Genomic DNA, 17,105 nt, shown 5'->3' with positions numbered 1-17,105 from the left:
GTCCCACCCACAGGACTTAGTTAATAATGTAAAGGTTACATAAGAAATTGATAGTTAAACAATGCATGTTTTATAGAGTTACATCAGGACAAAAAGAGGGACAACTGAGGAATTCAGAGGGACAACTGAGGAAGAAAAAGGGACAAAGGCATTTGGTTCCAAATGAAGGACAGTTGGGACGTATTGCCATGGGACTAATCAAAGAAAAACTGGCACTGTCGCCAATACCCAACATGGCCACAGGTTGCATGCTCCTCTGCACATTGGCGCATGCACGGCGCAATAGTGAGCGCATGAGTGGTGGCACCCGCAGGGCACAATAGATTCTGGTGCCCATTTCGCATTAAAAGTACAGCAATTCTGACCATTAGTTGCTGGATGATTGTCAGCACCGTGTTCCTGTACTCATGTATTGCTATTATTGCACTTTCTGTTGCCGTCCCGGATTGCCTTTGACCTGCCTTGTCTCTTCTCCTGGCTCTGACCCCTGGCTTGTTTTACTGATTCTGCCTGATTACCTGTGCATGACCCCAGCTTATCCTCCTGACCTCCCTTCTGCCTGATCACCTGTGTTTGACCTTGGCCTGTTCCTGATCTTGCCTCTTGCTCCTGCTCTCGATTGACCTTCTGTGCATGACCACTGGTCTGGCTCCTGACTCTGCTTCCTGCCTGCTGTCAAGTACTACCTGTCACTTCTGGCAAACATCTGCTCTGCAGTCACTCCTGCTGGTCCTGACATCTTCAGGTGATCATCATTTCAGATCTTCAGGCTCCTACAGCTGGCAACCCATGCTTCTTTGGGCCGATCATCTCCTGTCCCTACCTCCAGGGGTGTTCCGCATGCAGCTGCAAGGAGAGCCCTCTCAGTACTCCGGCCTCTGACCATGTATGTGACAAGTATATATACATATTTATTAAGAAAAATAATGCAGTTTGTTTATGGTCACATTGTTTACATAAAATTATGATTTACTTGTGTAACATATGTGATGTATTCATTTGGACTCACCAGTAATGTGTAACAGCTGGTATCATACTGGTAAAGACGGAATCCTGGGTTATTGGACTCCTTGTCTGATGCAGACTTAATGGGTGTAACAGCTGGTGCAACAAAGACGGATCCAACTGGATTTTCTGAAATAGAATGCAACCAATATTTAAATTGATATTAGTAAATATAAAAGATCCGCTATAAATAGCAGTTTATTTTAAAGATATTAGAAGCCAAGTTTATCCAAATGAATATTATAGATTTTGACATCGCTTACAGTCTGTTCACACCTTGAATCACACAGGAATGCACTGTGCAATGTCCCGTCACTGTCCTGTTGCCTCTCCTGCATTTCTTTTCTGTGTTCCCTCGGCACAGTCTGTGTCATTCCTGTTGTTTCCTTCCCTCCTCAGCAGTAGTAAATCTTAAGGCTGTCAGCAAATCAGCCTCTAGAGACTCACTCAGTGCTCTGATATCGGCAGAGTGCCAAGAATACAGGGCCACCGAGGAGGAGACAGTGCCTTACATAGCTATACCTGCAAAAGGGGCTAGCATGAAGTAATCTATCAGGATTTAATTTTGTGTCTAAAGTTTATCTACAGGAGTTCCTAGATCCATCTAACTGCCACAACTAATACTAAGTCATATGCGCTTCCATGCTTTTCCAGTAGAGTCTCCTTATTGTAGCACAAACAGCTGTGAGAGGCCATTTAAAAGGCAATATTAAGAGGAGACAGCTGTGTGATTACTTAAGGCATTCATAAAGTGATTTTTTTACAAATAGTGTCCATCTACACTGGCATTTTAACGCCATGCGCTAAAATGGACGTGTCTAACTGTTCCAAAATAAAAATAGTGCCTTTTTCCATCTCAGCATTGCAGTACAGTGCAAATTGAAGAATACGACTTCTCATTTTTTTCTACATTTTAATTTGCAGCAACATACACATCAATGGCAGTATATCAAAGCGTGTTTTGATGCATTGGCTACAGGTATTAAGAAGTCTTGGTCAATAACTGTTAACCCTATCAACTCCATATTCTAAATTCAAAAATGCATTGAAAATGTGTACCAGCAAGCATCAAAACACTTGTCAATACACAAAGGAATGACACACGAGACCCCTAAAACAATATCTAAACCTTAAACTAAAGTCCCACGGAGAAGTATTATAGTGTTTTTTTTTTCGTTTTTTTTTTAAACATGCAAAATCTCTTTTGCAAAAAAAAAACAAAAACATTCTCCCATGATTTAGCATTTTTCTGTATATTCCAGTTTATTATTGGCATTCTAGAAAAAGTGCCAGAAACAATTGAGTACTGACATGATACTTTTTTTATTGGCACTAACATCCAATTTTGAGGACAAGCTTTCGGGGTATGTCCCCTTCTTCAAGGTCCAGGCAGTTCTTGAAGAAGGGGACATACCCCGAAACCTTGTCCTCAAAATTGGATGTTAGTGCAAATAAAAAAAGTATCATGTCAGTACTCAATTGTTTCTGACATGATACTTTTTTTAGACCCCTAAAACAATATCTAAACCTTAAACTAAAGTCCCACGGAGAAGTATTATAGTGTTTTTTTTTTCGTTTTTTTTTTAAACATGCAAAATCTCTTTTGCAAAAAAAAAACAAAAACATTCTCCCATGATTTAGCATTTTTCTGTATATTCCAGTTTATTATTGGCATTCTAGAAAAAGTGCCAGAAACAATTGAGTACTGACATGATACTTTTTTTATTGGCACTAACATCCAATTTTGAGGACAAGCTTTTGGGGTATGTCCCCTTCTTCAAGGTCCAGGCAGTACTTGAAGAAGGGGACATACCCCGAAACCTTGTCCTCAAAATTGGATGTTAGTGCAAATAAAAAAAGTATCATGTCAGTACTCAATTGTTTCTGTCGCAAGTGCACTAATACGGCTACAATCACCTCTAGAAAAAGTGCCGAATGCCAAGGATGATGTAAATCCTATGTGTATGTCCCATGCTGTTACTCTTTTCCTGTGCACTATGCAGTGTACATCACAGTTCAGTTTTCATTCAGGGAATAGACCTGGTAGCCAAGGGTGATGTAAATTCTATGCATATGTGCAGGAGGTGCATCATTAGCGGCCATCCAATGGTCAAAGAGGAGCACCACAGGGCCCAGGAGAAGCAATAGGAAACATGGCAGCAAACTTGGAGTGGACCTGTCACTGCTGGAAGGAGAGCACATAAAGTGGTCAGTATGCCATTTTGAGAAATTATGAGAGCACACAAAGTGGTCAGTATGCCATTTTGAGAAATGATGAGATCTCACCCAATGAAAAATTTTTGTTCCATTTTACCGGGATATGGTTACTTGTTTAAAAAAAAATCCTTCCTAAGTTTTTTGCACAGCTTACATAAAATTGTGTTCTTCTTCTAAAGAGACTGTAATTTTTCATAAAATTGGTTCTAATGAAAGGTGCGGTTGTACAACAAAATAAAAAAATGCAATTAAATATTATTAGGGGTACTTTCCATAACAAAATTACCTTTATCCAGAACAACCATAATACTGTCACGGTGAGTATGTCCATAAAACTGGCCATCAATAATGTCGCTATAATTGCGAAAGATTTCCACCAGCCGCTCGTTGAAATGGGGTCGCATTGCAGGTATCATTTCTAGAAATGGTAGGTATCCAATAGGAACATGTGCAATGATATATACCTAAATAACAATATTATATGTATTTAAAAAAAACTGATAAATAAGTGATAATGCGAGTAGTAAATAAACAGAACATGCAGTGATAACTAAAGCACTTTAATCTTGGATTACTGATATCAGATCACTGAAGACAAAGTCTGAGGGTTTGCCATAGGTTACTACACATTACTTTATTCTATTTATGGTATAATTTATTTCTTTATTTGTTAAGCGGAAACTATAATAGTTTGATACACATTTTTGATACCAAGCAGAAGATGGATTAAGTTTTACGTGTGGTTGAACACTGAATAAGAAGGAAAATATATTACAAATGATAGGGACATTTCACTGTACAGACGCTGAGAGAGACTTTTGTTTTGTTTGTTTTATAATAGTTTTGGGGAAATTTTATTTCTTGTTTTGTTTTTATACATTTTTAAACTGACGTTTTATCTTTTTCGCTTACAATATCTTTATTATAGAAATAAACCTTTAATACCTTTAATTCCTTTAGATTGTAAACTCCATGAGCAGGGCCCTCCTATTCCTTCTGTACTGAAATGTATTGTAATTGTACTGTCTCCCTTATATTGTAAAGCGCTGCACAAACTGTTGGCGCTATATAAATCCTGTATAATAATAATATTAATACTGGGTGCATCCATGACAATAGTGTCACAGAGCATGACTGGTTTCCTGCAAAGCACAGCAGTAGCTGTTTTTCTTCACAATGTCTTTCTTTCAAATGGAAACTCCATAGCAGGCAGGTAGTTATGGGGTAAAAGGGAATGATCAGTCATAGAACAGGAAATTTAGGCTAGATTTCTAGCAGATTAACAGTTTTGTCTGTACTTGCAGCATTTTAAAAGAGATGAAATGTAGAGAAATATGCATGTTTTCCAGAGTGTAATGTGTAATATATACTGTATATAAACTATACATATACTTTAAAGATGACTAGTAAACATATATACAGGAATGTAGAGCTCAAACTACTGGCCATAACTGTGTAAATATAATATTCATATGCAAATATGTTCAACATATTCATTTCTTAGCCTTGATCTTTGCCCCGATCTCAGATAAGAAATGAAAATACCATACATTCCTTTTAGGCACATATGCATTTTTCAAGCTCAGTTTCAAGCAAGGCATATCTTTTTAGATATTCACCTCAGTTATCAGTGCTGGCATGAAACTACAGTGGATTCATGTAAAGCGAGACACACAAAGTAATTAGCAGTTTACATGAAAGGGATAGTTTAGATTAAGGCCCCTTTCACACGGGGCAGACCCAACAGTGGATGCTCTTGTTCAATGGGGGATCTGTCTGCTGATCCCCACTGAGCAAGCAGATGACAGGTCTGTGTCCCCTCCACTTATGCGGAGCAGACACGGACACAGCCTGCTTTCCTCTGTGAGCGGTCGGATGGAAATGGACCCAGGTCTGTCTTTAATGTGGGTAAAAGGGGCAGCTGCCCAGGGCCCAATCATTGTTTTGGAGCCCATAACAGCTGCCCCTTGAGCTTGCGCTACATGCAAATTGGGGGCCCTGCAGCCTCTGGTTATCTCCTATAGTACATCTGCGGTCTCTGGTTATCTCCTGTAGTACATTTGCAGTCACTGATCATCTGATGTAGTACATCAGCAGTCTCTGGTCATCTCCTGTAGTACATCCACAGTCTATGATCATCTTCTGTAGTAAATCTGCAGTCTCTGATCATCTCCTGTAGTACATCTGTAGTCTTTAGTCATCTTCTGTACTATGTCTGCAATCTCTGGTCAATTCCTGGAGTACATCTGCAGTCTCTAGTCACCTCCTGTAGAACATCCACAGTCTCTGGTCATCTCCTGTACTACATCCGCAGTTTCTGGTCTTCTCCTGTAGTATGTCTGCAGTCTTTGACCATCTCCTGTAGTATGTCTGCAGTCTCAAATTATCTCCTGTAGTATGTCTACAGTTTCTGACCATCTCTTGTAATATGTTTACTACTGTGCTGCTTTACTTGCTCAATTATTTGGGATTGCTCCACTGCTCTGTGAGCATTAATATAGTGTAGTAACCTCTAGCAACCAGTCAGTGAACAGTAGTAATCTACTGTAATCTCTAGCAACCAATCAGTTAGCAATAATGATGTACAGTAACCTCTTGCAACCAATCAGTTAGCAGTGATGATGTGCAGTAACCTCTAGCAACCAGTCAGTAAGTGGTAATGATGCACTGTAACCTCTAGCAACCAATCAGGGTATTGATGTGCTGTAAGTTCTAGCAACCAATCAGTGAGCAGTAATGATAAGCAGTAATCTATAGCAACCAATCAGTGAGCAGTAATAATGTACAGTAACCTCTAGCAACCAGTCAGCAAGCAGAAATTATGTGTTGTAACCTTTAACAACCAATTGCAATTGCTGCGTGATTTGCTGCAGTAAACTGATTTTGAGTCTACCTGCTATTTTTTGTATGTCTCAGAGTGTGGGGGGGGCCCAAGAAAATTTTTGGCCAGTGCTCAATCAATGTTAAAGACAGCCCAGAATGAACCGCCTGTCTGTTTCTATCTGACTGCCATCCGATATAGTCCAATGGACGAAAGGGGAAAGGGATTCCAATCTGTCTGTTTGACGGATCAGATGTTGGTGGGTATAAATGGACACATGTTTGTTTACAACCGCTGCTCTATGGAGGAGAATAGAAGTTCCGATTGGGTTCGCCTGAAAAACAGGCAGGCAGACCCAATCAGAATGTCCGTGTGAAAGAGGCCTAAAGGATAAGTTCACCTTTTAACAAAAAATTAAAAAAATTCCATTTTTTTGCAGGTAAAAAATGTGCATTTACTATTTATTGGTTCTGGAGCCACAAATCATTACACAAGTGATCAGCAGCCATGCAGGGGGGGAGCGGGTACCTGGTTTTGGGTACCCGATCCCACTTCTGCTCATATTGCCTAAGACGTACCCCCCCCAAAGCTTTTTGGGACACGTCAGGGGTCATTCACAAAGTGCAACATACCTCGCACATGCACACTTGGCAGCTGGCTATGAAACCGCAAACAGTCACAGCCGGCAGCCCACAGTTAGGATGCCAGTGCCGCTGACCAAAGACTGGTGAAGAAACCTGCTCAGCTGAGGACACTGCTGGATCCTTGGACAGGTGAGTGTCCGAAGCTACAGTTTTTGTAGCTACTGATTTTTAATTTTTGTATACAGGGAGGAAGAACCGATTTAGGTTAGGAGAACAGATAGACTGAGTGTTAGACTGATGGTAAGTTTTGGAGACAAGTGAAAACATGGAGATTGCATGGATGTTTACAATTAAATATATGTATTTTATTAGTACAGAGGGCTCCTCACACAAATATCCTCTGCTCAGTTTTAGGTACTGAAATGTAATGGACACAGTTCACTAAAGCTTATCGCATAAGTTAAGTCAGTCACATGACCACATATCGCATGCGATACTGAAAATGTCAATTCACTATCGCTCTGTAAATACCAAATAAAAAGACCTTGAAGTCAATTCACAAAAGGAAATGAATAATTAAATGCATGCAGTAATTAAGCACTGTTTCATTCTTGCGGTATGTACTGTTATCTGTCAGTACTGTCATGGGTTGTTAAGGAATGGGTGGCCGCTGAGTCCCTAACAACCTATGAGTCATCCGCTGTCAGCCGGGTTCCTCACTGACAGCTGAATATAAAAAAAAATTGCAATTAAAAAACGATGTGCGGTCTGTCCCCTCCATCCATACCAAGCCCTTTGAGGTCCGGTTTGGATTTTATTAAAAATGGTGTGGGGTGCCCTCTAAATCCATACTAGACCCTTATCCTAGCATGCAGCCCTGCAGATCAGGAAATTGGGGGGGACAAGTGAGTGCTCCCCCTTCCTGAACCATACCAGGCCATATGCCATAAACATGGAGGGGTGCTTTGGGGCAGGGGTGCTCCCCCCAAAAGCACCTTGTCCCCATGTTGATGGTTACAAGGGCCTCTTCCCCACAATCCTGAACGGTGGCTGTGGGGGTCTGCAGGCAGGAGGCTTATCGGAATCTGGAAGCCCCTTTAGCAAGGCCCCCAGAACCCTCCCCCCCACTATGTGAATGAGTAGGGGGTACATGGTACCTCTATCCATTCACAAAAAAAGAAAATGTAGTGTGAAAAAAGACAGGAGACAGGCTTTGACAAGTCCTTTATTAAAAGATGGAAAATAAAAGAATGTCCACCGAAGTAGATCCAATGTCAATCACGGTGCCCGCTGCCACTACCCGAAAAAAAGAAAAAAAAAAGGCTCCGCTCCTGATGCTGGCTCCTGGCCATCTGACTGCTCCGCTGGCTTGACAGTTCTTAAATATGTAAGGGGAGGGGCCACCCAGTGACATCACGCATGTGACCCCGTCCTCATGTAACATCATTGACCTTGCATGACCCGGTCGAAGATGTCACATGGGGCGGGGTCACACAGGTGATGTCAATAAGGGGCCCTGTCCCTTACATATTTAAGAACTGTCAAGCCAGCGGAGCAGTCAGACAGCCAGGAGCCAGCGTTGGGAGAGGAGCCTTTTTTTCTTTTTTCGGGTCGGCGGCGGGCATCGTGATGGATGTTGCATCTACTTCGGGGGACATTCTTTTATTTTCTTTCTTTTAATAAAGGACTTGTCAAAGCCTGTCTCCTGTCTTTTTTCACACAACAGGTTTTTTTTTGTGAATGGGTAGTGGTACCATGTGGGGGGGCTGGGATCTGGGGGCCCCCTTGTTAAAGGGGGCTTCCAGATTCTAATAAGGATCCCACCTGCAGACCCCCATAACCAATGGCCAGGGCTGTGAGGAAGAGGCCCTTGTTCTCATCAACATGGGAGCAATGTGCCCCAAAGCACCCACCCATGTTGAGGGCATGTGGCATGATATGGTTCAGGAGGGGGGGGTGCTTGCTCGTCCCCCCCTTTCCTGACCTGCCAGGCTGCATGCTTGGATAAGGGTCTGGTATGGATTTTAGGGGGGACCCCACACCATTTTTTTTTTTTAATTTTGGCGTGGGGGTTCCCCTCAATCCATACCAGACCTGAAGGGCTCGATATGGATGGGGGGGAACCCACGCCCGTTTTTAAATTATTTTTTAATTGCTGGCAATTCTTTCTTTTACATTCAGCTGTCAGTGGGGAACCCGCCTGACAGCTGAAACATTAACGCATGGTTTTCACTACTAAAATACCACATGACTTGATAAAATAACTCATGCATATTTTAGTAGCATTTTTTAGTGAATTGAAATGTGTTTTTTTAAAAAAATGCTGCGCAGTATCCTACCACATACTCGGATGCGGTAAGGTACCGCTTAGAGCAGTGGTTCTCAACCTTTCTAATGCCCCTTAATACAGTTCCTCATGTTGTGGTGACCCCCAACCATAAAATTATTTTCGTTGCTACTTCAGAACTGTAATTTTGCAGTGGGAGGACTAGCGCCCCATCACTGATGTCAGTGGGAGGAATAGTGTCCCATCGTTAGTATCAGTGGGATGAATAGTGCCCCATCGTTGGTGTCAGTGGGAGGAATAGTGCCCCATCGTTGGTGTCAGTGGGAGGAATAGTGCCTCATCATTGGTGTCAGTGGGAGGAATAGTGCCCCATCATTGGTATCAGTGGGAGGAATAGTGTCCCATCATTGGTATCAGTGGGAGTAATAGTGTCCCATCATTGGTGTCAGTGGGAGGAATAGTGCCCCATCATTGGTGTCAGTGGGAGGAATAGTGCCCCATCGTTGGTATCAGTGGGAGGAATAGTGCCCCATCGTTGGTGTCAGTGGGAGGAATAGTGCCCCATCGTTGGTGTCAGTGGGAGGAATAGTGCCCCATCGTTGGTGTCAGTGGGAGGAATAGTGCCCCATCGTTGGTGTCAGTGGGAGGAATAGTGCCCCATCGTTGGTGTCAGTGGGAGGAATAGTGCCCCATCATTGGTATCAGTGGGAGGAATAGTGTCCCATCATTGGTGTCAGTGGGAGGAATAGTGCCCCATCATTGGTATCAGTGGGAGGAATAGTGTCCCATCATTGGTGTCAGTGGGAGGAATAGTGCCCCATCATTGGTGTCAGTGGGAGGAATAGTGCCCCATCATTGGTGTCAGTGGGAGGAATAGTGCCCCATCATTGGTATCAGTGGCAGGAATAGTGTCCCATCATTGGTGTCAGTGGGAGGAATAGTGCCCCATCGTTGGTGTCAGTGGGAGGAATAGTGCCCCATCGTTGGTATCAGTGGGAGGAATAGTGCCCCATCGTTGGTGTCAGTGGGAGGAATAGTGCCCCATCGTTGGTGTCAGTGGGAGGAATAGTGCCCCATCCTTGGTGTCAGTGGGAGGAATAGTGCCCCATCCTTGGTGTCAGTGGGAGGAATAGTGCCCCATCCTTGGTGTCAGTGGGAGGAATAGTGCCCCATCCTTGGTGTCAGTGGGAGGAATAGTGCCCCATCATTGATGTCAGTGGGAGGAATAGTGCCCCATCGTTGGTGTCAGTGGGAGGAATAGTGCCCCATCGTTGGTGTCAGTGGGAGGAATAGTGCCCCATCGTTGGTGTCAGTGAGAGGAATAGTGCCCCATCGTTGGTGTCAGTGGGAGGAATAGTGCCCCATCGTTGGTGTCAGTGGGAGGAATAGTGCCCCATCGTTGGTGTCAGTGGGAGGAATAGTGCCCCATCGTTGGTGTCAGTGGGAGGAATAGTGCCCCATCATTGGTGTCAGTGGGAGGAATAGTGCCCCATCATTGGTGTCAGTGGGAGGAATAGTGCCCCATCGTTGGTGTCAGTGGGAGGAATAGTGCCCCATCGTTGGTGTCAGTGGGGGGAGGAATAGTGCCTATCATTGGTGTCAGTGGGGGGAGGAATAGTGCCCCATCGTTGGTGTCAGTGGGGGGAGGAATAGTGCCCCATCGTTGGTGTCAGTGGGGGGAGGAATAGTGCCCCATCGTTGGTATTAGTGACACAAATGATGGGGCACTATCCCTTCCACTGACACCAATGATACTTACCTTGCTGACCCCTGCTCCAGCCTGGGCTCGCTCTCTCCCTCTCCCATCTACAGCCTGCAGAAGCAAAATTTGCACTTACCTGTCAGCTGTCTTCCTTCTCTGGCCGCTCTCCTCTTCACTCGCTCCTGCAGCTCCCTCGATCTTCTTCGATCTGCGCGCTCTGCCGCTCGGCTCCTCCTCTCCAAGCTCCACCTCCTCGCCGGTGATTGGCCGCCTGTGTGCCTCTCCTGAGCTACAGTTCCGGTGGCCAATCAGCGGCGAGGAGGCGGAGCTGTTGAGTGATCCCGGAGGTGTGGCCAGGTTACAGGGGCAGCATATCATCCCGCCCACAGATCGCGAGACAGAGCAGCGGTGTCTCGGTTCCTAAGACCATCGGAAATATGTGTTTTCCGATGGTCTTAGGCGACCCCTGGGAAATGGTCGTTCGACCCCCAAAGGGGTCGCGACCCCCAGGTTGAGAACCGCTGGCTTAGAGCATTGTGCCCCATATGTTGGATACAAGGATTGTCCCAGTATACCTTAAAATACAATTGTTTACTTAAAGAGACACAAGAACTGATTTACTAAACTGGAGAACTGGAGAGTGCAAAATCTGGTGCAGCTCTGCATAGAAACCAATCAGCTTCTAGGTTTTAATTGCCAAAGCTTAATCGAACAAGTTAGAAGCTGATTAGTTTCTTTGCAGAGCTGCACCAGATTTTGCACTCTCCAGTTTTAGTAAATCAACTCCACAGTCACCTCGCCATTTAGGGCATAGGGACTCGATCTTTTTGATATGACGTCGCTGTACCCTGCACTACTCTCACGCTGCTTCTACCTCCAAGTTATATGAAAATCTTAACTGTTCCTTTAAAGGTACAGCTAAATACAACTCTCCTATCTCCCAGGTCTTCCAATTGATGCCTAAGGAAGAAAAGAAAAGTTGGGCTTACTATATAACCTTTATGTCTGGATATAGTGATATAACAAGCAGTTTTGACTAAAGGTAACATCTGCATTTGTACCAGGTTGTATTTCTGAATTAGACTTTAGTCTGGAAGGATCACAAGACACCTATCCAAAAGTGAACAAAATTACAAGTAAAATAGTTCACATATATATTATTCAGTTATGTATTTGACTGTATGAGTGAAGATCACTATAGCATTTTTAGGAGGTGAGTGAACTAAAATGATAGGAGGCAAGACCTGTAACTTGCAAGAAGCATATTAGAACAGTGCTACATGACAGATTTTCCTATGAATGATACAACAGCATGTGAAGAATATGCATATACCAGCATGCTTTGTGGGATCCCTCTAGGAAAAGACAAAGTAAATATATCATGAGAGAACTACAAAGACCACCATTATTAAACCACTTCTGAAACATTTTAGTTACCTGGCTCTTGTTGCTGACCCTTCAATTTCTGAGTCTCTGGCCTAAAACACATTAACAGAGTAGAGCAGCATACAGGAAAGACATGATAGTGTTTCAGGAGAACTATTTTCCTGTAGTTGGATGTTCTAACACATGAAATGCAGTAAGTCTTGCTGTTGTTTTTTTTGTTATTCTTATTCGCTATATTTGAAATGCTTGTGCAAACGACTTTTTGGGGGATCTACCATTTTGTTATAGATATATAATTTCTACCAGTTCCTAAAAGCATTGCTCTAATAAATATTACCTTTGGTTATTGCCATTTAGAATATAAACACAGTTATTAACACTCTAGTGTCTATTACCTTTTCAGAATTTTGGCGAGAAAATTGCAGTGTCTCCTCCAGCCATGCAAACTGATCAGCTGGGTCAGTAATGTTGAATGTCTCTTTATTGGGACTGTAATACAGATTTGTGTTTAAACTGATTATTCTTAGAGGTATACCAACTGTGTTTGCCTTGTAGATCTGAGAATAGTATCCTCCTGATTGGGGAAAAAAAGAATAGGAAAATGAGATGGATATTATCTCCGTATAACAGTTAAAAATAAAAGAAAATTCAAGGGAGGGCTGGCAAGAGGACAATAAACACAAATACCTGGGCCACTGTTATGATGATTAGGATATGGCACAAGTAGGGCAGCAGGGCCTCTTTCAGTATGCAGATATTCAACCAATAAAGAAGCCAGTATGATCCCTATATATAGAACCGATATAGCTGCTTAGTTGCTGTCACTCCAATGAATATATTTATCTTGGTTCCTTATGCAGATACTGCTGCCTGGCGACTCTCCTAATCCAGCAATTAGCTTCCCTACATAGATTCACACAGGAAAGCCCCATTTTGAGTCCATTCAAAGGTCTTATTTTAATTGAAGCCCTGAGGAAGAAAGAGTTTTTTTAGCCCCCCCCAAATGCATTAGGTGTTTTTTAGTGTAAACCAATAAATTAATTTGGACTCCTATAATTCGGTCTGGTGCTTCTTTCATTGGTGCAAGTTTTTTTCTAGGTGATATTACTGGCCTATTTAAACTATGTGTGAGTGTAGATACTCACACCATGGCTATCAGGTTAATGAAAATGCTAATTCATCAAGGTTGATCCTTATGTAATGTTTCAATAATTGCTGGGCAACATTACAAACCCTGCAGAACGACACATCTAAAATGATTGTGTTGATGTGTATTTTTGTAAAATTTGCTTTGTGATTTGGTGAAATATTGCAATACAAGTGATGGGAACAATTCATTCTTCTTTCTCTATGAAGCAAGAGCACAAGATAATAAGCTTACTTATATACTAATTTTATTCCAATGGATAACCCTTATGCATATTATCACAGAAAAAAACAGAGCGAGTGATGTTTTTTTTATTCTCCGTACCACAATGCACCACATTTGGACAGCACCCCGTTCTCAGGAAACAGTGAGGGCTGATATCTGAGCTCTGCCTAAACTCAACATTAGTAATAGCCACAAATTAGGCTTCATCAGGGCAGGAACAGAGAAGCTGTAAATCAAGGAATGAAGAAAGGATTCCCTTCACATTTTTATAGAAAGGCAGGCCAATATGGATATTTAGACATGAATTCAAGGACCTGTATTTAATTTTTTAATGCGCATGAGAATTCATCTTTAAAAAAATTTCTCTTTTTATAAAAGAAACAGCATGCAGCCTATAATAGCATTATTTAGCATTAGTTTTACTTAAAAAAAAAAAACTCACTTCACAAGGAACAGAAAAGATTATATAGGTCTGTCCAGGACAAGATGATGTTTAAACATGGCCCGACTAACATGTAATGCATCTACATAAATATAGCCTTTGTTTTAAGGATACCCTAGATCAGGCCTTGAAATTTGCACTTGCCTGCTCGCATTGGCGAGTGGAAATTATGGTGGGGGCGAGTGTGCCCCCAGGGCCGTCTTGCTGAGCAGGCTCGGAGCTCAGGCCGGCTCTGTCACTCGCACTGGGAGCCATCAGACTGCTCAATAGCTTAACGCAGTGATAGCAAAGCAAGGAGTGTGTGCTGTGCTATCTTCCTCTCCCTAGAGTGCAGTACCCGACTCTGTGAGTGAAGGTAAGGAAGTACTTTTGATAGGGCTGTGTGTGTATGTGCGTACGTGTGTGTGTGTATGTGCATGTGTCTGTGTGTATGTACATGTGTCTGTGTGTATGTGTGTATGTATGTACGTGTGTGTGTGTATGTACATGTATCTGTGTGTATGTATCTGTGTGTATATGTGTGTATGTACATGTACCTGTGTGTGTATGTATGTGTGTATGTGTGTGTGTATGCGTCTGTGTATGTACATGTGTCTGTGCATGTGTATGTACATGTGTCTGTGCATGTGTATGTACATGTGTCTGTACGTGTTCATGTGTCTCTGTGGTGTGTATGTACATGTGTCTGTACATGTGTGTGTGTCTGTACATGTGTGTGTCTGTAAATGTGTGTGTGTGCATGTGTCTGTGTGTGTACATGTGTCTCTGTGCATGTGTGTGTGTGTGCCTGTGTGTGTACGTGTGTGTACACATGTGTGTGTATATGTGTCGGTGTGTAAACCTACATGTATGGGTGGTTTGGTCAGGTTCAGGATGATGTGGTTATTATGGGTGTTGGGGCATTTGAGGTACTGCTGGGTTGGAGAGAACGTAGGATATGCTTGGTAGAGTTGTAGTTTTGTGAGTGAAATATTATAGGGGGTTATGGTTGTATGCGGTGCATGGTCTAAGTATGATGGAGTGTTTAGTGGGGCATTGGAAGTCCCAATGTAATGTGGGGGGACTTTGGGGACCCTGATGTAATGTGGGGGGACTCTGGGGACCGGGATGTAATGTGGGTAACATGTAACAGTGTCATATCATGAGATAATTTACAAGAGTGTGTTTAGGGGCAGAATTAGGGGCGAGGCAGGGTAATGGTTGGGTGGGGAAACTGGTGGCGAGAATCTTTTAAAGCCTGGCTAGTAGCTCGGGACTTGAAATTTTGAGCCCTGTCCTAGATCTCAATGGTAATTTTTTTTGTTACTTGCTATGCATCCCCTTTGTGTGGCAGTAAAAACATTAAAAAAAAATAGGGGAAGCAAGCACAATTCAGAGATACATTGTGTCACATTGGGAAATTGCAGTACTCTTTTTTTCTATTGTGTTTCCTCCTTGGGCAAAGTCACGTAGACATGAAACTATCAAATGACCACAAGTAATGTTGTTTCACCTTTCCGGAAAGTTGTGAGAGCTTCATCACACAGCCAGGGTTTCCAAAACTCAGCAACTGCTGTGTAAATTTCACTGCCTGAAACAGGCAGCTGATCCTAATAGCACAGAAAAAAAGAACCTTCTGTCAGGTAATCTCTCATAAAAACAGTAACATAATCATATACACATTAAAATGCAACTGTATTTTTGTTTAAAAAAAAATCATACCATATGACATAACAATGGCTAAACATGTTCATATGTTTTTTGTAAACCATTGTAGTAGCTGAGTTATCAGCCAGCTATGATTTTCTAAAATTGGCAAAATAAAACTGAATGTGACTTTTGCATCAATGGGACTAACAATGTGATTATATGAAGAAGACCCTCTCATTGGAACACAGGAAGTAGAAGCAGCTGCAGAAAGGAAGGAAGCAAGTGGAAACCATATGTAATGGCAGCAGGTAGGAGTCAGTATTGACATTTGCTGAAAGCCTTTCAATGTATGTGTAGGGAAGAGCACAAAGGTAGCCTTTTGTAATGCCTTCGTAGGTATCTAGCTGTCCCCAAAGCAGTTAGTCTGAGAAGACTAAGGAGTCAGTAGAATTAAGTTCCAAACGATGCCTCTGTTATGAGAGAGGCACTTTGGGTAAGGATATATTAGGTAGGCAGAGAACATCTTGGGTTAGTTTCCATGAGGAGAATGATTACTAGTTGTCTCTTTGGATGCTCCAGACCAGAAAAACATGTAGGCAGATGGACCTTATTAGTTTAGATTCCCATTTAGGGAGGATGCCAATAGAAGCTGAAGGACTGTATGAATTTTAGGGGACTATTTTTTTCCCTAATTAGGAATTCTGGAATCTGGGAATTACTTCTCTGTGCATAATGGGCCTCTCAAGATCCCTCTCATGTCACATCACTCTGAACTATGCCTGGACTGTTTGTAACTTAAAAGAGAAGTATGGAATTAATTTTTTCCCCCATTATACTTACCTAGGTGGATGAAGCATCGGTGCGATGCTTCATCGATCCCCCACTGGCTTTAAGGGTGAGAACTCAGCGATCACATGATCGCTGATAGCTGAGTTCTCCTCTCCGCTCTAAGTAGAGAATGGGACTCAGTCACCACTCTCTGCTCCCCTCCCCCACATGCTCACTGGAGTGCTGGGCTGTGGAAGGCTTGCTCAGGTTCTCAGTGCTTCTCTGAGAGGCTGAGCTAGGTGCCGCTCCAGATTCTGAGGTGGATCCCGGCTGTGAAGGCGGAATCTTTCCCCAATCTGGACAGGCTGAGTGACATCAGCCAACAGCGGACTTCAGTCCACTGTCAGCTGAAAATGGGTCATAGGAGTGCAAAATGAATTGCACTTCTGTGATACACATGAGAAGTACAGCCAAAAGAGCATCGGCTGTACTTCTCCTTTAAGCTGAGTGCAGACACCTATAGGCAATGGCTGATGTGTTTAAGTATCTTTGTTTCTATTGATTCTGTAAACTGTTAAAGGATATTCCTGATGTGGACTTTTCCTTCTCTTAACATTTAGGTATAGTTGTCTTCTAGAAACAAAACTTTTTGTCCAGTGGGAAAAGCTGAGTCTATTGATGTAAGGCCTGAAGCAGGTGTACAGAGAACTATCAATAGTTACCTGTTAAGCCAGGATGCGTCACCCCAGAGGCATCCCCAAATGCAAAGGAGAGTAGGATAGTTCCCCAAGAGGGCCCCATGCCCAAGGTATGCTGTTAATAAATGGTCACTACCCCTAGGTCTGGCCAGGTGCTGGTCTGATGGTGGATGCACTCCCCCACTACACAACAA

At 42.8% G+C, this 17,105-nt stretch overlaps 1 protein-coding gene across 1 annotated transcript in view; it reads right to left on the bottom strand.

Annotated features, from left to right (window-relative positions):
- SMPDL3A (sphingomyelin phosphodiesterase acid like 3A) overlaps positions 1-17,105 on the bottom strand; it is a 57,323-nt gene that overhangs the window by 17,220 nt on the left and 22,998 nt on the right. The window contains exons 4-7 of the mRNA XM_089685358.1: positions 15,309-15,405; positions 12,398-12,576; positions 3,509-3,686; positions 1,010-1,134 (exon numbers count right to left, since the gene is read on the bottom strand). Coding sequence (XP_089541484.1) covers positions 1,010-1,134; positions 3,509-3,686; positions 12,398-12,576; positions 15,309-15,405 — 579 coding nt within the window. The remainder of the gene's footprint in view (positions 1-1,009; positions 1,135-3,508; positions 3,687-12,397; positions 12,577-15,308; positions 15,406-17,105) is intronic.

This window comes from Staurois parvus, unplaced genomic scaffold (genome assembly GCF_062004578.1).
Source record: "Staurois parvus isolate SC_StPar_1 unplaced genomic scaffold, SC_StPar_1.0 ptg000372l, whole genome shotgun sequence".
Lineage (NCBI taxonomy): Eukaryota > Metazoa > Chordata > Amphibia > Anura > Ranidae > Staurois > Staurois parvus.
The sequence above is the reverse complement of the archived record's forward strand: the minus strand, read 5'-3'. Positions and strand labels throughout refer to the sequence as shown.